The 26280-nt window shown below is 19.9% G+C and overlaps 2 protein-coding genes and 1 long non-coding RNA gene across 6 annotated transcripts; 1 reads left to right on the plus strand and 2 right to left on the minus strand.

Annotated features, from left to right (window-relative positions):
- Window positions 1-1792: 1792 nt before the first annotated feature.
- On the minus strand, window positions 1793-2382 carry LOC114577814 (uncharacterized). Its single transcript, XR_003698161.2, has 2 exons — window positions 2268-2382; window positions 1793-2198 (listed from the first exon to the last, which is right to left on the minus strand). It is a non-coding gene; the product is annotated as an uncharacterized LOC114577814 (long non-coding RNA).
- LOC108000028 (monocarboxylate transporter 13-like) lies at window positions 2208-13271 on the plus strand. 3 transcript variants are annotated; one of them, XM_017060154.3, is made up of 7 exons: window positions 2208-2394; window positions 9930-10186; window positions 10344-10470; window positions 11205-11384; window positions 11690-11853; window positions 12141-12572; window positions 12651-13271. In XM_017060154.3, exons 2-7 carry the CDS (start codon window positions 9973-9975, stop codon window positions 13187-13189), a joined length of 1656 nt encoding a protein of 551 aa, XP_016915643.1. In that variant the 5' UTR covers window positions 2208-2394; window positions 9930-9972; the 3' UTR covers window positions 13190-13271. The 3 variants fall into 3 exon arrangements, with proteins under 3 accessions (XP_016915643.1, XP_016915641.1, XP_061934902.1); XM_017060152.3 differs by having other exon boundaries at window positions 2255-2394; window positions 12141-13271; XM_062078918.1 differs by lacking the exon at window positions 2208-2394 and adding an exon at window positions 7223-7406 and having other exon boundaries at window positions 12141-13271.
- Window positions 13272-17210: 3939 nt separating this feature from the next.
- Window positions 17211-26169, minus strand: LOC108000029 (regulator of G-protein signaling 7). 2 transcript variants are annotated; one of them, XM_062078922.1, is made up of 13 exons: window positions 25871-26169; window positions 25316-25466; window positions 24445-24670; window positions 24224-24320; window positions 24094-24144; window positions 23355-23510; window positions 22642-22865; window positions 22164-22390; window positions 21850-21963; window positions 21639-21764; window positions 21027-21213; window positions 20754-20846; window positions 17211-19508 (listed from the first exon to the last, which is right to left on the minus strand). In XM_062078922.1, the coding sequence occupies exons 3-13, from the start codon at window positions 24661-24663 to the stop codon at window positions 19443-19445; spliced, it is 1560 nt and encodes a 519-aa protein (XP_061934906.1). In that variant the 5' UTR covers window positions 24664-24670; window positions 25316-25466; window positions 25871-26169; the 3' UTR covers window positions 17211-19442. The 2 variants fall into 2 exon arrangements, with proteins under 2 accessions (XP_061934906.1, XP_061934907.1); XM_062078923.1 differs by lacking the exon at window positions 20754-20846.
- Between the last annotated feature and the right edge of the window lie 111 nt (window positions 26170-26280).

A 26280-nucleotide genomic window follows, 5' to 3' on the forward strand; every position in this document is an offset into this window, starting at 1 on the left:
ATAACGATTGTAATTTTATTATTTAATTAGGTTATATTTCATGTTTGTATAATATAATAGATTTATTGAAATGATTAAATTAAATAATTTAATATTATTCAATAAAATAATAACGATCGATTTTATACAACGGAACATTCACCCTAATTTAGTCAGTAAGCAACTGGCACACAAGGTGGTCAAACGGGATTCCCATGCTGGCTATTCTTAACCAGACCTGGCTAATATTGAATCTACTCAATTACTTCCAGCTATACCTATTACCATCAGCAATAAATATGTATAACTGTTATTATGAACTTTTAATTCCTTTTTATTTTGCATTATATACTGAATGAATGATGCGAAGTTTTGAAATTATTTATTTTTATTTTGTTTCATTAAATCGTTATGCATAAAACTTTCATTTAAAAAAAAACAAACAAAAATAAATTTTATATTTAAATGTTTACCAATTTTATATGTCAGTACATAAATACAACTATGGAGCAATGTTGAAAAATATATAAGTAAATATATATATGTATAATAAATAATAGATTAAAAAAAAATTACAATTAATTATAATAATTATGAAAATAACTTCTTTGTCATCGGAAAATTTAATATTTACATATATAATACCTTTGACAATGTATATATATATTATAATGTACATATTTATGTAATATGTATATATGTAATACTTTTGAGAAAGAAAATAATTAAAACAAATTGTTTATTGTTTACAAAATTAATTATAAAATATTGTTATTAAAAAATAAAATAATATTCAAAAATAGGAAACAGTTAAGTAAAGAAATTTCAACTAGGGTTGCATTTTTATTTACTTGAAGAATGGAAGAAGCGTACGAAGAAAGACGAGCTGGGATGAAATAAGACCACGAGAAAGAAGAATGCCCAGGTTAAAAATAGCCGCGCGCATTTTCAAATAAAAAGTGATAACCTGCAGGATAACGATTAAGGAGGAAGGTAAAAAAGAGAGTCGAGAAAAAAAAGAATACCGACGGAGCAGAAAGAAGATCTGTAAAACAGAATGAAGATAAAGAAAGAAGATGTACAAAAGCAACCATATCTACAGGGAGAAAAGAAAGATTATCTTGACCCATTGGAATAATATATTGAGTATATGGTGGTCAAGCTTGATTCGATGTTGGTTTGAATAAAGGCAAGAACCGGTGGTGTGTACAGGACTTGGAAGGAGGAATCTCCCACCCTATAGCTTTTACCCATGTACATATTTCACATGGTTTACTGGCTATACAAGTGCATCTAGCATCAAGCCACTAAGTGAACTTACCTGCTTTATCTCCTAGAGACTGCAATATGTTCAAGATATAAATTTGATCAAAATTTCGTATGTAATTGATAAATATTTTCAATAATTTAATAAAAGCATCGAAATAAATTTGAAAATTTCGTATTCAGAATTGCGTAAATGCGTATGTTATGTATATACATATTTATACATTATAGTAGTAGCAAATTATGATGTAATAGAAACGCGGCTGATTCCTATGAAAATATCTGAGTTTTACAGACTTTTTCTAAATATGCATATAAATAAATATATACATTTATATAAGCAAAATCTACTTGTTTCTAACTATTTATTTTAAAATTATTTTTATTTTTAGATATCATTTAATTTTTCATTATTTTGATTAAAATAATTCGAGTAAAGCTAAACAAGATAGTAAATACGTCATCACATATGAGGAAAACATGCATCCATTCACTATCGTCCGCTTTCCTCTTAGCATTACATAAATGTACATAAATTGTATATAAATTTATAAATGTTGTTTTCACATATTATATTTTAAATAATACATGTCATCGTTTTTTCTTTTTATTTTTTTATTAAGTAAATATTTGAAATAAGCAATCATAGATATAATCGATAATCGATAAATATTTTATCTTGATTGACATAATCGATTATAGATCATCCTTTTGTTCTGTGTTATATCGATTGAAAATTCAAATCGAATGGAATTTATTAAAACTCTTGTCACATCAGATGTTCGATAGATAATTTTACATAGAACACTGCGATTTATTAACTCGATCCTTGAAGATTGTTTCACGAATGAAGATGTCTTGATTTATATTATACCACGATATGCTAACCATTTTGGTTTGGTTAAAGCCGAGGGCAACCTTCGGGTGTCCCTCCGCCACTAGCTTGAGCTGGACTGAAAGAAAAGGAAGAGGGAAAGGAACGAGTTCTTCAGTGCCTGTGCACAGTCTAGTTCAAGACTCACGATGATAGTGAACGTCCCATGAAGATTCCTCCGGCCGGGTTGCCCTTCTCTGCCTAAACTAGAAACTAGTGTTACGGAGCGTCTAGTGGACCGACTACCGTTTGCATAGGTCGCGGAACCTCTACAGGTCAGTGCACGTTTATCATTCAGATGCGGCTATTATTCGATTATTGTCTTCGCAAAATTATCACATTGTTTTATGATTTTTAATACAGAATATGAAAATTAATTAATTACTGGAATTATAAATTGCAATATTTAAATTTATATGAAACAAATATTTTATATTTTATATAATAAGTATAAAAAAATCCTAATTTTTAAATTTTGATACATTTATTGATTCTCGATAATATTTATGTTTTAAATATTATCTTGTGATACTTCATAAAATTAGACATAATTCAATTTAAGGTTTTCTAATATCAATATGAGTTTTTGATTTCTTTGAATATATTTCTATAATATTTTTCTAAATAATTTTTGATTCTTATTTTTTTTATCAATATTATTTATTATATTAAATAAATTTGTATTATTTTTTAGTTATTCTAAATCTTTATTTTTATTTCAAATATTATTCAATTAAATGAAAGAAATTTATCATTGAATCATGAGTATATACTTTTTCTTTTTATTATATGTAACATAAATTTTATAATTGCACATAAAAATAATATTGATCGAGAAAAATTAGTTAAGAATTAAAAAAGTATTATTCAAAAAAAGAATATTTAAATTATATATATAAAAATTTAAATTGTAATTATATAGATAATATATATAAATATATAGATAATTTCTCATAAATATTTCAAATTAATTAAATGATAGAGTATTAATAAAATTTTCGTATTTTTTATATCAAATAATATTTAACAATTTGTTATTTTTATTTTTATAATTTCTAATTTTTCAATAGAAGAAATTTTATTTTAAATTGAAATAATTTTTTTCATAAATAATAAATTTATAAATAATAAATCAATAAATTTTTAGGAAAAATTTAAATATATATATAATAAATATAATAAATTAATAAATTAATAGGAAAAATTTATATCTAAAACTATTGTAATTATAATATTGTATAATATTACATAATTAAATAATAACTTTTGTAATTTTTAATTTTTTGAAAAAACTCAAGAAATGAACAAATCTAAAAAATTGAAAAATAAATAAATTTTTCTTTTATAATTTTCAATTTTCTTATAATAATTGAATTTTTTAAAAGTAACGAAATAAGTAAATAATAATAAAGATTGATTTGTTTTAATGATAATTTGTTTTAATAATAACATTGATTTGTTTTAATGATCTTTATAGAAATAATATATTTAAAACTGCTATTTAATTTCCAAGAAAAAAAAGACAAACAAATAAATTATACAATTGAATCGACATGTGATTTCAGATTTCGCGGTAAGATAGCATAAAATCGATGTTTTTTCCTAAATGATCGATCCATTGCTTTTCTATTTAATAAATACTATTTTTATGCGAAAGCGATGTTTCTATCTTTTTAATGATGTTGAAAAATATTAATATGCGCATGCATATTACAATTAACATGAGTTTTCAAGGAATTCGATATTTAATGACTCTATGATTTACCTGTTTGCTGTTTAAAAAAACCTTCGTAATATTGTGAGCAATACTAAAGATAGTCACCGATTAAATTGCTTTTATAAACAGTAAAATCCAAAGATCTGGCTAAAAATAATCTTCCATGAAGCATCATATAACGCGCTTGTAAAAAAATCTTTATTGCAATTTCATCTGTCCCAAAAGAACCGATGGAAATTTTTGTATAGCAAAACAAAAAAATATAATAATGTTAAAGATTTATGATGATAGAAATTCTGATGACTCATCTTTCCCTCGTGTCTTCCTAAGACAAGACATCTTTGTAAGAGGAAAATATTAATGTAAATTGTTGGTTGACTTGAGTTATTGGATGATTACGATAACAAGCACAGTATGACTAATAACTTGCACGTAAAATATTCTTATTTATTCGTAAAGCTTTAATGTTTAAAACGTATGGTTTTTTTTTCTTTTACGATCCGTTGTTTTCTCTATTTCTTTGCATTGTTTCCTCCTATTTTTGGTATCGTTTTTTTATAACTGCAATACTTTTTTTTACGATTTTGTACCATTCTGTGCCACTTATTGCAATATTTTGTTTGTTATTTAGTGTCATTTTTCATAATTATAACGCTATTTTTATGATTTGATACCATTCGACATTTTTATTATCGGTAATATCGTTTTTTACTATTTTACATTCTTTTTCATAACTGTAATAATTTTTTATTATTCAGATTTAGATTTTTCCTTACTTTTTTTTTTATTTAGTAAACTGTTTAATTTGATTTATATTATTTATGTTTTAATTCATCATTTTTTTCATCATACCTTTTACCACGATTTACTACTATTTTTTTCGATTATAAACTTCATCTTATCTATTTATTATTATTTTTTACATTTTTATTTTTTATTTTAAGTATTACTAGTTCTTTTATTTAGTATCTAGTTACTTAATCGCTAGTAACTAAATTAAAATTCAGTTATCTATTTATTTATTATCTATATTGTTATTTATCTATATATTATTTGTATTACAATTTACTTAATTTTTTTCTTAAAAAAAAATCAATTATTTCTTCATTTTAAGATAATATTTTTTCTATATTTAATTTTAAATATTAATTGCTTATAATATAAAATCAAATAATGAACGAATGTATATTAATTCAATGATCAAAATCGAAAACGTGAGAATATATACATATTTAATGTCCGATTAACATCATTGTTAGAATACGAATACGTTTGAAAGTAAAACTCTTGCGAGTTGCTCTCGAGAGTTATTTCTTGTAAATGGACACTGCGTTAAGAATGACTGTCCGACAATAACTTTCACTCTCAATAGTGTCCACTTGTGAAAATATTCTCGAGAGTTTTACTCCTCGGTGTATTCGCATCTTTTTTTTTTTTTTTTTCCTTTTTTTTGTTTTAGAGATTCCTTCTTTTTTTTCTTCCCTTTTGCCAACGATAAAAACCTTAGAAGCGGATGCGGCAAGTTTAAGGTCTTGGATTTTTATCGAAATGAACCCGGTGAAGAAGAGGCTATTTTTAGATATCCGTACTTAGCAATATCAGCACATTTACGGTATAAGTTGCAGGACTTGTTTCCGCGTAAAGAGTCCATAAGAGGTGCAGAGATAGGGATATTTAAGAAGTTTCTTACATTCTTGGAGGTCTGTTCCAGCGTCACTTAACGTCAGTAATTTAAAATCTTCGTATCGCCCAAGGCATTGCCGCTAACTTACAGTGGTATTTCCTCTTCTAACGTTATTTGACCTTTATGAAAAATGATCCAACAATTGTGCTGCTAGACAATACATAATTTAATAACTTTCAATAATAATTGAAAGTTTTACTTAATTTCAGAATATTTTTCGATTTTTTTTTCTTAAAATTTTTATAACATAAAGGAAATAATCTTTTCTATTATTTTATTAAGAAAAAGAAATATTTTTATTACAATAAAGTTGAAATTTGTATTTGAATACATGTATATTCGAAACTTTGTATTGAAAATAAATTCGAAAATTCGAATAATATAATATCTCTCTTGAATAAAACGATGATTATAGATATTTATTATATTCATTTGAAATTTTTATATAAATTTTCGCGTTAAGATTGCATTAATTTGATTTTTTAATAATCAAAATAAATATAATTGCTATAATAAATTTCTTCGTTTCGTTCTTTTTTTTTCTTTCTTTTTTTTTTTTTTTTTACTTTTTCTTTGGTAAATGATAAGATTTTTAATGATAAGCAAAATAAAAGTTTCTTAAAATGTATCTATTAGAACATGCTTGTTCGATTGACGCGCAATTTTAACACGTGCAAGTACGTTTAGCAAAGTGTCAATTGCTTCGTGGTAATTAAAGTCTCATGTTACTACTGAAAATTTATTTCTCACGCAAGAATAACCGATTATTTAAATATTTAAAATTTTATTTGATTTATTCTTTATCGTAAATTCGAATATATCACGATAAATATTTTTTCCAAAATTTTTCCTACAGTTAATTTCTTCACGAAAATAATAGCGACTTGTTACTATGTTCGATAATTCATGGACAATTATATAATATAACAAATATAATTGTTTGATAAAAAATATATTTGATAATTTTGCAAATATCATATAAGTATTTATGTTATTACTGTTGAAGAGAGGGAAAGAGAAGAGAAGAGAAGAGAATAGAGAGAGAGAGAGAGAGAGAGAAGTTTTAAAAAATTTTACATTTAAAGATTCTTTTTTGATCTCCATGTGTTTTTTCATGTAATCATTAGAAATAATCAGAGCACGTTTATCTTACTGTTTCATTGAACGTGTGTTCTAATGAAAATGACATTTATTCTTGCCAGGTAGGTGCGTAACGCTTATTTTGCATGCAACATCACGAACAGATCATTCCAGAGTAACACTGAAAAGACACACATTGTAATTGTCTTCATCGTTAATTATTCCGATACCAGCCATTGACCCGCGAAAGATGTTAACGGTTAATATTTGAAATTTTGAAAATAATTAATTTCGAATAATAATCATTTCATGTAATAATGGAAAAATATTATTTTTTTTATAAAACTCGCAAATTAGAATATCAAAACTAATTGATAACGCATGTAATTTTTACAGTTGAGTTGACGATAAATTATTTTTTTAAAATTCTTATATATGAAAATTCATGTATCAACTTTAACTTATGTACGTATTACAATGATAATGAATCGAAAGACATTATTCAATAATGATTAATATTAAAATATTTCACATTGGTCACGTAAAAATACATTACCCATGTTATCACATTTAACTCGCGTAAAAGTATTTACGTCTTTCTTTATATCTTCCGTCAGATGTTATAATAATATTTTTACGAATATTTTCAGTTCTTACTTTAGAAGTGAAATGTCAATATTGAGAACAATTGCTATTAAATAGTTTTTTCAGTTATAGTAATATCTTTTAAATCGATCTAATATTTTGAATCGAAATGCAACAATTTTCATTACTCACTCGACGAGTTTTATCAGCAACGTGAAATGGTAACATTAATATATTACTTAATATGTTAATTTAAATGTTTTCGGTCTATAAGATTTTTATTTAAAAAAAAGTATTTAAAAAGATCGAATATTTTATGTTTTACGTAAAATGTTTTATGTAATTAGCAAAATACATACGTTTCAATATACAAGTATAATTGCAGACTTAATTTATAGAAAAGTTTCTATAAACCTCTTTTTTTTCTTACATGCGTGTACGCATGCGCGTACTCTATGCTTCACGTGACTATCCCATTCAATAATTATCTATAGTATATATATATATATTCACATACACATACATCGTGTAATTATAAGATTATGTAATTTTTCTATGATTTTTCTAATTTTATATTCTGATTGTTATTAAACAACCGTTTTATTTGTCGAAGAAAATATAACTATACATATTTATTTTATATTTTAACTTCGTTCCAAATACAAATAGAACACAAATATTTTATTTTTATTAATTTTAATATTTTATATTATTTTATTAATTTTTAGATGATGAATAAAATAAAACATTATTTTCATGTTTGTAAAATATATTTATATAACGAAATATTATATGAAATAAATATTGAAATGATATATTTTAAATATAAATTATTTAATATTAATTCATATTAAAAGTAATATTGTAACAAAATTCTGATTATTGAATTTTTTTTTTAGCATTGAATTTTTTCTCTTTATAATTGGTATTTTTAAATTTCGAGAAAATAATATATCAAAGATATATTATTTTATAATATATTAATAAGAAAAAATATTGTTATTGTTTAATGATTTTCGAAACATCACAAATTTACCATTCTATAAATTTTTTTGTAAAAAAAAATGGTTATTTGATAAAATTAAAAATATAAAAATAATGAAAAAAAATATATATGATATTATATATATATATAAATAATATTTACGAAAAGAATAAAAAAAATTTTAATGAATAAAATAAACAAAAAAAAAACCGTTTTCTTTCATAAGCCAGCTTCGAAATTTACAATTGAAGTTTATATGAAAATTTATGACTCAGGTAACGATGGACCCGTTAGTAAAGATTAAGATAAGTACCTCAAATGGTGTTCCGTTTCGAAATTATATTTTTCGACCCTCAAAACTTGTAAATTTTAATTGCTTATAGATTTTATGATCCTTTTGTGTATTATACTTATTTTAGAAACTCTAGTCAATTTGCTATTACAATATAAAACCATAAAATCTTTGACTTAATTTTCTATAGAATGAGATATTGCGTACCATAATTAAAATTGTCTTGTTACTAACTTGCTACAACTTTCAATTTGATTGTACGTAAAAGATCTTGCGTATTTAAAAATTTAATTTTCTTATTATAATGGAGAAGGACGAAAAGATTGTAAAGATTTGTGAGAAACACATTTTAACATTTATTATACAAATGTATATTTTAAATTTTACAACCATATAGAAATATTAAATAAAAATTTAATACTTATAATAGAATAGAAATTATTTTGTCTTTTACGTTATATTAATATTTATATTTGTGTTCATAAATCAGAGTATTGATCAAATAATTGATCAAATAGCCGAATTCATAATAAAATAAAACAGGATCCACAGGATCTTTTACGTAATATTTTTTTAATGAATAAACAATATAGTTAAGTAGATAATTAATTTTTAAATATTTATTATATACTGTAAAATAAATTTGCAAAATTTCATAATTCCAATAAATTCCATTTCGTTTTCGAAAAATTAGCTTAACCGAAGAAAGTAGCTTAAATCATAATTCAAAGGATTTTCTTTTTCTTGATCAGGAATACTACCAGGTTTACCTGCGTGTCATTAATATGAAATGAATAGAAACAGTTCCATGTAGCTTAAATCATAATTCAAAGGATTTTCTTTTTCTTGACCAGGAATACTATCAGGTTTACCTGCGTGTCATTAACATGAAATGAATAGAAACAGTTCCATGTAGCTTAAATTATAATTCAAAGGATTTTCTTTTTCTCGACCAGGAATACTACCAGGTTTACCTGTGTACCATTAATATGAAATAAATAGAAACAGTTTCATTTAAAAAGAAAATAAATATAAATACTATATATATAATAGATAGTTAAATATTTTAAAAGATAAATATTATTTCAATTATGAATATCGTAAATTATTTAATATCTTTAAAAAAAATAATAAAAATATTAATTCAAATTTATATACAATTAAAATCCTATTTATATTTATCGATAATTTGGTAATAATTCAATGAAATCTTAATGAAAAATATAAAAATCTGTATTCTTTTTTGGTGTTAAAATTATCGCTGTCGATATAGTAGAGTACATAAATTTTATTTAAATCTAATATATAAATGAATATATATATATGGATTTCTTTATTTGATAACAAAATACTATCTTCATTCTTAACAAGCGAATCTATTATTAAAAACTATTATTAAAATTATTAAAAATTATTATATAATTTTATAATTATAATTATTTAATATTATGCTTGATTTAATTGCAGATTAACTTAATCAAGTATTTTTCTTCATCTTCTCCACACCAGTATGACAGTAAAGAATGCAAAAACAAAGTTGGTTCCGCCGGACGGAGGATGGGGTTGGGTTGTTCTTTCTTCAGCTCTTATTGTGAACTTCCTCATTCCAGGCACTGTAAAATCGTTCGGTGTCCTTTTTGTCGAATTTCTTCATGTTTTCAAAGCTTCTTCCACCGCTGCCTCCTGGATGCCAGCTTTATGCTATTTTTTATACAACTCTTTAGGTAAACGATTTTTTATTCCATATTCTTTAATTATTTAATTATATATTGATATGAAATTGAAGTTGTATCTTAATAGTATTTTCAATTATAATAATATATTTGCAATTAGTAATATAAAATTATATTATATTATATAATATATTATATAATATTTTAGGTCCATTATCAAGCATTTTATCAAACAAATATTCTTATAAAACAGTAACCATTATTGGTGGCGCTTTTGCGGCTTGCGGAATGATGCTGAGTTATTTTGCTAATTCAGTTTCTTATTTATACGTTAGGTATGATAAAATTATTTTTATTAGTAATTGTTTATCTTAATTTATATATAACGAAAAGATATCCACTCTCATTTTATCTTTTAATAATAAAATTTTAAAAAGAAAAAATTCTAGAATATTTTACATAATTAAAGATTATTGTCATTTAAAGTTATTAATTTATAAAAATTATTTATTTTGATATATAATGGAATGTAAAATATCTCAATAAATTTTTTGATATTATACACGAAATAATTGAAAACTTTCGAATAAAAAAATTTTATAAAATATACTCTATAAATTAAAAAAATCTATTAGAATATATTAATAAAAAATCAAAAAGTCAAATTATTTTCTAAATATAAAATCTTTTTTAAATATAATTTATTTATTTATGGTTTTTTTTTATTTAATAAAAAATAATTATTAGTAATTATTCAGATTTTATTTTAATTGAAAGATGATATTTTTATTTTTAAGTTACGTTTAATTTTTATTATTGTGTACTATTTGATTTGAGCGTGATGATATTTGAGTACAAGGCAGATTTTTCATTAATAAATGTCCAAAAAATCTTTATTTTTAAATAAAGTTATTGTTAATAAAAAATTTATTTATTAATAAAAAAAATAAAATAAAGCATATATTTATTAAACAAAAAATTATTTTTTATATTATTATTCAAAAATTTTATATTATAACAAATTATTTATAATGTTATACAATATATTATACTTTTATAATTTATATAGTTATGGCTTGATGGTTGGAATTGGAGCTGGATTAACGTTTCCACCAACGGTATACATTGTCACTTCGTATTTTGAAAAATTACGAGGTGTTGCAAATGGCCTATGCATTTCTGGTAGTGCTATTGGAACTATTGTATTACCTCCGTTTCTGCAGTACCTTCTCGATTGTTTTGGATATAGGTAATATAATCGCTAAAAATTATCATATTCTAATTTTGTTATAACTATAAATATACTATAAATATACATTCTGTCATCTCATTAATAATTATTACCATTTAATAAATAACAAAAGAAAATATATTTTATGCTATTTTAATTATATCTTATAATATATTAGTCAATTTTTTTACATATTTATTATTGTCAAAAATATAACAATTAAATAATAATTTATATATCATATAATATAAATTTAAATATATACTATATTAATTTATATTTACATGTAAAAATATATATAAGAAAATATTGTTTATTTATAGAGGTGCAGTATTAGTCATGGGTGCACTTACATTGAATACATTAGTTTGTGGTTTATTGTACCATCCTGTCGAACAACATATGATTGCAGTACCAATAGAAGGAGGAATTGATAATCAAGGATTAACTATAGATGAACCAGTTCTTGATAAACAAAAGTCAACAGGTAATTTAATGTAATATAAGAATATTTTTAATCTAGAAGAATCCAAAAACTGTAAAAAATGGTATTTAAAAATATATATTATAATAGATAAATATAGATATTTTTATAATATTGTATTATATAAGTACTATCTATATCTAATTAATTAAAACAAAAAATATATATATATAAAAACACAAATAGAAGTTTGATAACTATTTTATATAACAATATCTGAGTTTAAAAAATTAATTTATTTTCAAATATTCTCTTATATTAAATGTAATTTATATCTGTTGATTACATAGAATCCACTACAATTGAAAATGAAACAACATATAACAACACAACATCAAAAAAAAAAGAAAATTTCCAAACAGAAAATGTGATAAATAATCCTAAAGTAAATGATGACTTGAAAGATAAAAACGAAGATGTAACTGAAAATAAGATAAATAAAACAGAAAAAGAAAATATTTTTAACGAAGATAAATTAAATCTAAATAAAAAACAAGAACATACTGAAAATCAGAATGCGGATTCTTCATGGCAAGAAAGTAACATTTCTGAAATGAATGTAACATCCTGTAAATTAGAAGGTGAAAATCCAGAATTATACAATCTATCATCAAATGAGTATAAAGATAAGAAAATACATGAACGATTGAAAACAAAAGAATCAGAAGAATTATCAGAAAAATCAGCATCTAGGACATCATTATCCAAGGTTGAAGTTACAGGTAAAAGACAATTCTTTGACCTAAGTGTTTTAAAGGATCCAATTTATTTAGTAATTCTCATTTCAAATTCTACCTCAGCTATCAGCAATACCAATTTCATGATCTTACTACCTTCTTATGCCATTTCACAAGGATTTGATAAAAATTCTTCTGCGTTACTTTTATCAATTGTTTCTGCTCTTGATTTAGTTGGACGAATCAGTGGTGCTTCATTATCAGATATTGATTTTATGCCAAAGTATTATTATTTTATTGGTGGTCTTGGTACCAGTGGAATAGCTTTAGCATTATTACCTATGGCAACAAGTTATGCAATGCTTTCTTTTTTTTGTGCATTATTTGGATTATCATCAGGCATGTACATTGGAATCACAACAGTAATTTTAGCAGATATGATTGGTACAGAAAAATTAAGTTCATCGTATGGAATATCTTTATTTGTTAATGGAGTTCTTCAACTAATTGGTCCACCTATTTGTGGTATTGTATTTGAAACAGTAGGATCATATAAACCCATTTTTTTAGCTTTTGGTATCATACTTATTTTAGGCACTGCATTATGGGCAGTTGTACCACTTATAAAGAGAAACAACAAAAAAACTTTGCAAGATGTATAATATTTCACAATTACTAGTTTATTTATATAACAGAATATTGCACAATTTTAAAAAATTAAAAAGTATTATTTCTTTTAACTGCCATCTAAATGTTAATTTTTTTACAAAAATTTGTCATTTCAAATAATTTATAATTATAAGTTAATCTTTTTACTTATAGATGTATAATAATATATCATTATTATTATTATAGTATTATTATTATTCTAAATATTAATATAATTTTTATATGTATATACATGTATAATTAGCAATTTATAATTTTTAGTCTTATTTAAGAAGCGAGATTAAAAATGAAAATATTAAGATATAAAATATATTCATAAAATTCTATTAGTATTAATAATTAGTTATTAGTATTAGTAGTAATAATAATAACATATGCTACATAATAATAAATTATGTACATATATGAAATTAATAATCAAATTATAAAAATATTAAGACATTATATTAAAACAAATAGAATGATATGTTATAATAGTACATAAATTGTATAATTTAAAATTTTTAATTTTAATTGAATATAGAATAATTCTTCTGCTATTAGATTCAAAAACAGTATTTAAATATCATAGCGATAACTCCATTTTTGTATACAATAATTTATTTATAAAAATATAGAAATAATATAGTAAAATCGCTGTTCTGTCATTAATTGATCAATAATGACAATTATTATAATAAATATAATAAGATATGTTTTGTAATATTCACGGATATTAGAAATTGTATACAAACATAGGATTATCATCGCAAAGGCATTTTTGATCATACTTGAATCATTCTATTTATGAAATTATAAATTTATGAATATTTTAATATAATACAAATTTAATTTTTATTATTAATGTTTATTATTTGTACACATTTATTATTCTGTTTTTAAAATTTAATCATTATGACTTAAAAAATAGAGGACAATAATATTGAATAATATTGAACGAAAGCACAGTTGATATTGATAATTAAAAAAATGTTAACTTTTAAAATTAAAAAATTATCAAATTAATATATTATTATTTCTTATTTCAATTTTAAAAAAAGAATAAAAATAAATTTATCCTTTCTTTTAAAATTTTATAATTGTACCAAAGTATTTTTTTAGTACTATTATTATCAATCTTTAATAATTTCTTGGTACTTAAATTTAACAATATGTTAATTTCATCTTCATTATAATATAATATTATATATTCATACGTTTCAAAAAATATCATATACTAAATAAATTAAATATATTATAATATAATATATTATAATATATATATATATATATATATATATATATATAATATAATATATATATATGAATATATATATATATATATTCAATAATATATATGTTAATTATAAACAAATATTCTATATAAGATGGATATTTAAAATTCATAATTTTTAAGAATTTTTTGTAAGAAAAAAATATACAGTTATAAATATTTTAATTATTTAAAAACAAAAAATGTAACTTACTATCATTCACAAAAATTAATATACATTGCACTGATTAAATCTAAATAATAAGTGTATCATGATCATATATACATGATAATTTTTCCACATCATATAAAATAAAAAATATTTTATATATATTACAAATTAATAATATTACATTCAATCATAAATCATTTAGCGAGTTTATATCTAAATATATTTCTTATTCGTAAGTAGTTTTTATTTTGTTCTATTTTACCTCTTTCATATATCTTGTTCTATTCTCTGTTTTAAAATAGTTTTTCCAGATAATAATAAATCTATAATTATTAAAAATATCGTGTTAATGTCATAATTATTAATAAAACTGTAAAATTGAGGATTTTGATAGAATGAATGCATGACAGGTCCGTTTATTAGGCATTTTTGTAAACTATAAAATATATACTCGAAATGTATGTAAGCATTGTTTTAGTGTTGAAAATTGAATATGTGCATTGAAAATTTTAATTAATTACGTATTAAATACTCAATTTTTTTATTGATATTGATTATAAATTCTCATCGATTTTGATGATTTTTGAATTATCAACATTTTGAACAACTTTTTCTTTGTATATTATTATTTATTTCATATATTAAAATAATTATTTTATATATTATCATTTACTTTTCAAGATATTTGTAAAAAAAAAAAGATTGTTACTAATTTCATAGAATTTTTTTATACATATATATCTGTACACATAAACATATGATCGTCACTTATTCTTATTAATATAAACACATGATGTCAATAGGCAAATATATACGGGATTATTGTGGATTTAAAATATCTCAAAAAGTTACAATGAATATCAATATCACTTTTTATCTATCATTATAACATTGGTAATCATCTAAGAATTTTATATTTTATATTTTATATTATTTTATATTTTTAATTATTTTAATATATTTTATATTATTTTATATTTTATTTTTATTTTCTGTGGAATCTGTATAATAATATGGCATTCGATTTAAGATATTTTAGTCTTATCATAATTCATAGAAAGTATCTTTTTTTTTATACATTTTGAATGTTATGTGCTACAATATTTATAGAAATAATAAATAAGTGGTGATTGGCAGATTTACGTAGTCATAAAACTATGTTTAAAAAAATTTTATGAATAGTAGCAATTTTTTTTGCAAATATTTAAAACTAAAATCAAGTGATGGTAATATACAAAAGAAAATATTGTTTAAAATCTTGTCCACCAAAATATATTTAAAAATGATAAAAATCAGTAGACTTAAAATTTTTTTATTCCATATAATTATTTTCTGTATTTATTATAATTTAATCATTTATTATCAATGAGTCTTTGCACATAATCTGGTAAAATTATTTTTATATTTTTTTTTACATATAAAATATATCAATATGTTGGAACGTTGGAACATAATATAATTAAACTTTTTAATTTAAATGTACTTGTTAAACATTATATTGGTTTTTGTAATAATATTATAAATAATATAATTTAAATACAATTTTTATAACTCAATAATTTATATTTGAAATAATTTGTTAACTGTAATATAAATACAATATATATACATATATGTATATATATATATATTGTAATTATAATTAAATCGAATTAAAAAAATGAATGTGAAGAAAACAAATAAGAAATATGAGAAAATATTATGATATGTATTTTCTATCTAAAATAAAAAAAATTATGCTGTATATAATTTTTTTATATACATACATATTATATAAAATATTTTAAATATTTTACATACTATAATATTACATATAATATTTATTCTTTTGCATACTTATTAAAAAAAAGACTTTTTATATTCTTCTTTATTTTTTAAAAATATTTTCGTATTAGTATTTTTATATATATTATTAAATGATAAAAAAAATATTTCACAAAATCATATTTTACATATAATTATCAGAATATTTATTAGTTAGTTAAAATTATTATTAGTTAAATATTTTTATATACAGATACACATATATTACATATTGCTTATTTAAAATTTAAGTCTTATTATAATGAAAATTTATTATTTATTATCATGAATAATATTATTAATTTTTATATATGATTCATAAATGTTTAAATATTTTAATAATGTGATAAAATATTTGAAGATAAAAATCCTTTTCAAAAATTTTTAAATTTAATTTAAATTTAAGTATCATAATTAAGTATATTCTTATTTTAACTTTATTTTTTTATTATCTATTTTAGTTTATTAGTCTTTATAGTTATTAAAATTTTATTACAAATATTTGAATAATCTTTTAAGTTTATGATTATAAGATAATAATAATAAAATATAATTTTAATTTAAATATTCTATATGATAAATAGGTTTTCATCTTTCATTTCATTTATTATTTAATTATTGTTATTTTTAACATATATTGATTACATTTATGTTCCTTATGTTCTGTTTATTTTTTCTTTTCAGTATTAATATTTAGAAATATGTACTGACAATTGCTCAATTTTTTTTTATTTTTCCTTATATAATATTTTATATGTTTCCATCTATGTAAAGTATAACATTGTAATGATCTAAAATAAATTGTATTTTATCAAAAATAGTACATTCGGCAAATATTTATTCTTAATAATAAAATATTAAAATTATAATTATTTGATTATAGGTATTAGATTAAAGATATACTAAATATAATCAAATATTCAATATAAAACACAATATGTTGTAAAGATAAATATTTCTTAAATTAAATTTTTTATATTTACATATTTTATATATATCTTCCTTATGTGTATATTAGAGATTCTTATTCTATATGTATCTAAATATATATGGTATAAATGAAATAGAATTTTAATTTGTGTAATTTTTACGGGATATTTATGGGTACTTTTAAATCATAAATCTAATACAAGTATATTAATCTACATATATATATTAGTTTTATATATCACAATAAATTTTATATATCTTTGTATTTTTATTTTATAAAAAAAAAGTTAATCAGATATCGAAGTCAAAATCTTTTGAATATATAAATCATACAGAATAAGTATAGATAAAGAAAACTAATAGGAAGAAAGAGATAGAAATAAGTTAAAAATTAAGACATTAACGCCATCTCTAAAATGTCGCAAATAAAATATAATATAGAGGATAGTAAAAATAGTAAAAAAAAGAAAAAAGATAGCTTAAAAATTAACTGTTAATACTATTTTTTTTTATTAAAGACATCTTTTTCAAAGATAAGATAAGTAGAATGATCATTACTATCCCTTGATACTTACTAAAAATATCTTTTTAGAGAATTATCTTTAATATTTAAGAGATGGCATTAATAGTCAATTTTATGCTCTCTATCCTTTTTATAATATTTATTTCCTTTATCTATGAGTTTCATTTATAAGACTTTAGAGATAACTAATTTCTCTAATATTTATTCTATCTCTGTTCTTTTTGTCTATATTTGCTTTTAGTGATGATAAACAAGATACAAAATGTTAATTGAAGGCATTTTCAGCATTTTTCTCTTTTTAAAAAAATTGTAATTTTAGGAAACAAATAAACTATAATTTGAAATTAATCTTTTATTTATTATTAAAAGCAATATTAAGATATTGATCTTGAGAATTAAATTCTATAAATATATCTCTTAATATACACATTTAATATATGTAGTAAAACATTATACATTTTAATTATAGAACAATAAATATCTTTTGAAAATTAATAAATGCTAATATTATTGGATAAAAATATATGTCACTATTTTTTTTTTTTTATATTATATTTACAATATATTTTGTTATTCTAATATATATTTAATTTAAAGTACATGTTAATATTACAAGATTACAAATAGTAATGAGTAATCTCTCATATAACACGTTTTCTTTACTACAGATGTATTTGTCTATTCATGAAAAATATAATAGATATGAAAATAGGTGTGATATTCTATTATTCCTTTTTTAAATAAATAATGTAGAGTTATAGAGCATCATCAAAGGCATACAGAGTTATATATTCATACGATAAGGATTATATATCTTAATATTTGATTTTTCAATTAATGTCGCATTGACATATTTTTTAAAATATGAAAGAATATAATAGAATGAGTATTTTTATTAAAATTTTATTGTATAATATATCATCAATCAATCATTGTGTTAATTATGTATCTTAATTGTTATAAGTTGTTGTCTAATAATAAGAGAATTTTTTTATTCAATAAAAAATATTTTAACGAAACATCCATATGTGTATAATTAATTTTTTATAATGAAATATGAACTGTCAACTTGAATATAACTTCAAATATTTCATATTCGAGAAATTTTTAATAATCTCCCTTTTAGAATTTTATGTAAAATTATTATTTTATGCGATTGTATTGTTTATTTTAATTTAGACTACTTAAAATGCGGAAAAATATATTAAAATTATGTAAATAATTGAACATTCTGACATGTAATCTATAAAAAATCTTTATAGAATTTTTTTATATAATTCTAAAATTTTCTTCTTCTTATCAATAATATATCTTATAGAATAAATTATTTATGAAAACTATTTTAAGCTTATAGAATGATTTACTATTAATTTTCATAACATTTTTGTGGAAGCAAATAGAAATGAAGCAAATGGAAATCTTATTAAAATTGAATTTAAAATATTTTACATACTTACTCTTAGCGTAATAGTTATATTCCTCTTCAAATCGATTTGAACATGAAAATATAACACAAGAATTGGAAATATTTTCAAAACCATTTATGAGAAATTTATAAGCTGGTAATTATGATGTGGCTGTGTCCCTGCGTCCACTGAACGATACGATAGAACGAATACCTTTTACTGAAGTCTGAAATAATTGAATAAAGGATGTAATTTTATTAGAAGATAATAATGCTACGATATTTTTTTCTTAGACTAATTCTATAAAATATTTATAAGATTCATGATTTTACAACATATTACAATTTGGAATTATAAATATATGAAATATAATAAAATATTTTTAAAAAACAATAATATCAATATAGTTATATTAATACTAAAAACATATATTGATGATTATAGCGAATAACAATAATAATGGTAATAATGATGATGAAAATCATGAAATGATATTGAAAAAAAGAGTATCGAAATATATATTAGATTGAATAATAAACAATTTGTTTATACATCAAATAAAAAATAGTTTTTAAGATGTTCTTCATCTCAACTTTGTAAATCGTTTTTATTTATTAAATATAAACAATTATCAATAAAAAAATATAGATCAAAAATTATAATCATATAAATTAAATATATACATATAATATATATATTATACATATTATATATATATATATATATATTAATAAAATTTAAATAAAAAATTAAATCTATATTTTCATATTTAATCAATAAATAATCTATTTAGTAACAAATAATTAATATATATTAATATATATAATATATTATATAATGAATTAACGAAAATAATAATAAAATGAAACAATATTAATAGAAAAATTGCATTTAAAAATTAACAAAAATTTTGAAAGAAGAAAAATATTTATAAAAATCTATCAAATAATATTCCCAATAAAATAATAATCTCTAAAATTAAATTAAAAGATTAAAAGATTAAATATTGAATATGCAAATAAAATATAAGAAACAGCAAATTTTAAAAATATTGAAATAATAAATATAAAATATAAAATATAAAAAATAATAAAATAAATATATAATATTATAATAAATTATTATAATAAAAAAATTATAATAAAATATTAGATAAAAAATTAAATTTAAATAAGAACGATAATGAAAATGACGACAATTGCAATAATGATAAGCATAAAAACAAAAACAATAAAAATATTAATAATAATGCTGATAATAATAACAATATAATCATTAACAACTTTAAAGATGACAATATATTCATACTTATTTCTATAAATCAAAATAATGATGTTAGGAATAATAAAATAGCAGTTATAATAGCAATGACAATTATAATAATTGTAACTATATTAATAATTATATAAATATTACGTGCTATTTATATAATTTAATATGTCAAAATATAATTCATAAATGATATATTGACCTTTTTCTTCGAGCCACTGAGAAAATCCTTATACATTTCCGATCGAAGATATCTTGAATAACTATCGCTTTTCATCAGATGATAAACGTGCGCCTAAAATTTAATATCATGGAACATTTTCATAGTTTGTCCATTATTATTATTATTTTTATTGAATTCTTTATTGAATTAAATTTATTCAGTCTAAATATTTCAATATTTTTTTTTCGATTTATATATTTTTGCAAAAATTTTTTTTAATTGTGACGAAAATTTTTTGTTTGGAATTTGTACCGCTGTAATGTCGAAACACCATCGATCAGGTTTCTGTAAATGCTTCTTTGTTATCTCATAAGATTGAGAATCAACGTTAATTGGACAACTAGCATCCGGACCCAAATATTCATTCCAAATCTCGTTCACTTTATTCTTAACTTCTTTTTGAGGTAATGTTTTCAATTCTTGTACAGCTTCCCAAAATCTAATTATATCAAAAAAAAAATTTATTTTCAATCTATTATATACTATGCATATTTTATTTTAGAAAAATATTCTAGTTTAAAATCAAACATCTGATATTTTCAAAATAACTATAATATAACTATATAATTATTATTATATACTATATTATATATTTATATTATATATTATATATTATTGTTTTATATAAATATTTATATAAATATAATTATTAATATTAACTATTATATAATTAATAATTTAACTATTAATTATATATTAATTAAAAAGAAAAATATAAAGAAATATAAATAAATATTAAATTTTTCATTTTTTATATTATATATGTTTATATATATATTATTTTAAATATGATCATCTAAACTAGAATATTTTTTTTATTAAAATTATATGTATAATTAATATATTTATATACTACTAACTTACTTTAGATTTTCACTACTAAATTCTTTGTCCAGAAAACGTATAAATTGTTCTCTACCAATAGGATCTTGTAACAATTCTTGAAGACTAAAACCCCATCTTTTCACTCTTCTTGTTGATATTTCCTTACTATTTAATAATATTATATTATAATAAATTTATATGTTAGTATAATAATTAAAGAAATAAAATATAAATTAAGAAATACACATACGCTAATTTTTCTTGCTCCCACATTTCAGAATTATCTGATATCCATGGATTTGTGAATTCAGGTTGTATGAAAAATGGATCATACTCTATATATTGCTCAAAATATGCAATCAAACTAAAATAACCAAAAAATAAAAACATATAAAAATAAGATACAATTTAATCAAATTAATATAGTCAAAAAGAATAATATATATATAACTATAGCAAAATTTTAATAATATTTAATAATTATTAAATAATTATAAATATATATATAATAAATATAATAATTATAATTATTATATTAAATAATTAAAAATAATATTTACTTACGCCTCTGAAACTTTTGAAACTTTTATATTTGATCTATCTAATCTAGCTTTTAATATTTCAATCTCTTTATTTAAAGTTTCTAATGAAGATACTGTATATGATTCTGAATGAGAAGGAATGTCAGTATTAGCCATTTCTAATTGTAAATTTTTACTTAACTTTGGATAAGGTTTATAAGTACGACATGCTTTCTTAATATCCATTTCTGTCGTATTAACACATCCAGGCTAAAATAAATTGCAATATTATTATAATTCAATTCAATTTTTAAATAGAAGTTTTTCACTAAATTATTTTAATGAATATTCTTGCCAATTCCTAAGAGTTAAAAATAATATAGATAATTAGTTAAAAAGTTTCCATTATAAAACAAAATAATCATTAATATTTATAAAAAAGTTTAACCATTAAGTTTCATTACCCAATTTTACATATTATATATTATATTATTGGGGCATAAAATTTTATGAATTATTACCATTGGTCTATATACATCCCAAAAAGCTCTTTCTTGACTATCTAATACCTTTCTTTCTAATTTATCTCGTTTTTTATCAACTTTACTTTGTGCTTCTGCTTGCATAAAAATAAATTCCCATTTTCTTGAAAACATTTTTTGTAATTTAGCTAAATTTTCAGCCTCATAATCTGCTAATTCTAAACGTGTTTTGTTTTGCATTGTGCGTTTACATAAGTAAACAGCTGCAAAATAAAATTAAATATATATTTTTTTATAAAAAATTAAAATTAATTATTTGTAAAAATTAAAATAAAAGAAATATTTTTATAACATATATCAATCATAATTATTGAAATTAATAACAACATTTATAAGAGATATTCATAAGAAGCTTTTTTAAATTAAATATAAAATATTATAATTAATATGTAAAATATTAATTTTTTACATATTTTATATTATATTGAAAATTTACTTTAATAAAATAAAATTTACATTTATATAAAAATAATTTTTTTCATTTAAATTATGAACAAATTTTATCAAAATTGTAACAAAATACTAAATATTTCAATATAAATAGAATTTTTAAAGATTTTAAAATATTAAATTTTGAATTAATATTTTATTAATTTATTTATTTTCATATATCAAATTATATATTTCAAAAATATATAATTTTTTATTCAAAATATTTTCTTTCAAATTGTATTATAAAATAATTTTCATACCATAATCAGTATTTTCTGGTTCCCAACAATTTGATGGCCAAAAATATGGTGTTTGAAATCTATAGAAAGTATTATCATTTTTTACGGTAAGGCAGTGGTCATCAATAGGGAAGAAATATCCATGAGATGCCATAAGATGTGCCACATGAAGTGCCTCTATTATATTAATATATTTCTCATTAATTAAAATTAAATCATTTTTAAGAAAGAAAATAAAAAAATAAAAAACATTTAAAAAATAATATCATTTACATAATTAAATTATGTATCATCATTTATATAATATAATCTTTTTTATTTTTATTAATAGTTCATCTTTTAAAAAATTAACAAAAGTATAATTTTAGTATAATTTTGTATCTTTGTTTAAATGAAACTTTTTATTTTTGAGTAAAATTACAGTTTTTGAAAATTAATTTGAATTTGTTTTCTGTTTTTTATTTTATTTTATAAATAAATTATATTAATTTTAAATTAATCTATATTAATTTTCTTTGAACTTAAAAAATTACAATTCATTTCTTTCTTAAGTGCAATTAAATAATAAAGCACTATTTTGAATGAATTAATGATTCTAAATAATAACTTGATAAAAATTTATTACTTTTAAATATATATTAAAATTATAATTGAAAATAAATTTAAACGATTATTAATTAATTAATAATATAATTAATATTTTATGATTAATATTATTTTATGATTTTTCCTTTTATATTTAGATTTAATGTTTTAATACCTTGATCATCTATAGCCATGGTCTTCATCATCCATGATATTAAATCTGTACCTAAAATAATAATTAATGATATAATAAAAAATAAAGAAAAAATCAATAAAAAGCTTTAAATAAAATTATGATATATTACCAGTAAAAACAGAAGGTGTTTTTGTCATAAAATTTTTTACTGTTTTTACTGGAACACCTGTACTTTCATCTGACATTTTTTCTACAATAGCTTCCATCTGAAATATATATATGCATAAAAATAAAAAAATAATAATATATATTTATTTAATGTCTTAAAAGATTAATAAATTTAAATATAAATATAAAATTAAATATAAATATAAAAACATAGAAACTTACTTTTTGATACACAAGATAATTAGGTGTATCTTCGGCACATGAGGCAGTGATGTGATATGTGGGACTAATTGGAGATTTGTCAACTGCTTGGCCATTTTGATTATTACATTGATTTAATTGATTATCTCTATTTCTATATCGATCAACTGTTCCTCCAATTTTATTATTTTCACTTGGTTTTCGGCGACATGCCGATTGTTCAGAATTCATAGTTACCATATCCAAGCTAAATAAATATTTTACAAATTTTATTTTAATTGCATTTACATTGTTTAGTATATAAAAAAGAAATATTAATTATATATTACAGATAAATTAATTTTGCTTAGAAACTTAATTATTTATATTTATTATTTTTAAATAAAATATTTTAATATAATTATTTAAAAATAATGTAAATTATTTATTATTATTAATATAAAAAAAATGAACTATTATTTTAAGGAATAAATAAGAAAATAAATGTTAAATAAATAATATTAAAAAATATTATATCTACATATAATGTGTATATACATATAAAATTATATATAATTGACATACATATATATATTAATAAACATTAAAATTATTCAAATAATATATATAATAGTGATAAATAATAAATTTAAAAATTAAATATACATTTTTTTATAAAAAAATTACAAAAATAACGATTTTATTATTTGCATTTATATTGTTTTTTTAATATTTTTATCTTTTTTATTTTAAATTATCAATTCAGTATTTTAAATTAAAGCACGATTACAATAATACTATTTAGTATTAAACCATTATGATCATTATGATTAATAATTTATATATTCTGTAAGTATTATTTTCAAAAAAAAATTATATATTATATACTTGAAAGTATGGAAATTATACTTACCTCAAAAAAGTTTATTTTCCATGATACAAATAAAAGAAAAGCATTTTATTTACATTTATATTTATCAAGATCTAAGCCAATAACCAATAATGTGATTATTCACTGTTCCAAAATCATTCCAATTACACATTTCACTAAGATGAGGCAGAAACTGGAGAAAAATATATATGTATATATACAATATATCTTTAAATATATTTTTTTTTACTCATTTATATTATTATTATTATTTTAATATTTTAACAAATTATTTTCTCATTATTGTTTTATATACATTTATAAAGTATTTAATTAAAAAACAAAAACATAAAAACTTAGTTTAGAAAAAATTTAAGTTAATATAAAAAATAAAAAAATATAACAATAGTTATAACATTAATTTGTTAGCAAATTATTTATATCTAGTTTGTTTTACATTAATCAAACAATAAAAATTAAAAGTTTCCTTATATCTTTTAAAAATAATTAGTATATTGTTAATAATTTCATTATTAAATTTGATTTACACAAAATTTCTAATTTAATAAAAAATAAAATCATTAATAATAATATTACCGATTCTTTGGAACAAAAACAAAATGATAGATTGATCAACAATGCCAATCATTCATCTTCCTTTTGATAAATGATTTTTCTATGAAAAATAATGATCTATTTTCTTATATAAAATATACGTTAATAATATTTTACGATTTATTTCAGATTTTATTTTTTAAAGTTAAACTATATTTCTAGCACAAATTTTTTTTATTACACGATCAATATTTCAAAAACACAAAATATGAACATTTGGTATATGCACAATTAAAAAAAAACTGTATTTATCTTAAATAAATTAAATATCCAATTAATAATATGTATATATTTTATTTAAATGAATAATTTAAATTGTTTTTGCTACGTAAAATAAGATATGTTTTTACTATATAAACGCAATTCCTTTATACATATATATATATATATAT

The sequence above is a fragment of the Apis cerana genome, linkage group LG8, assembly GCF_029169275.1.
Source record: "Apis cerana isolate GH-2021 linkage group LG8, AcerK_1.0, whole genome shotgun sequence".
Lineage (NCBI taxonomy): Eukaryota > Metazoa > Arthropoda > Insecta > Hymenoptera > Apidae > Apis > Apis cerana.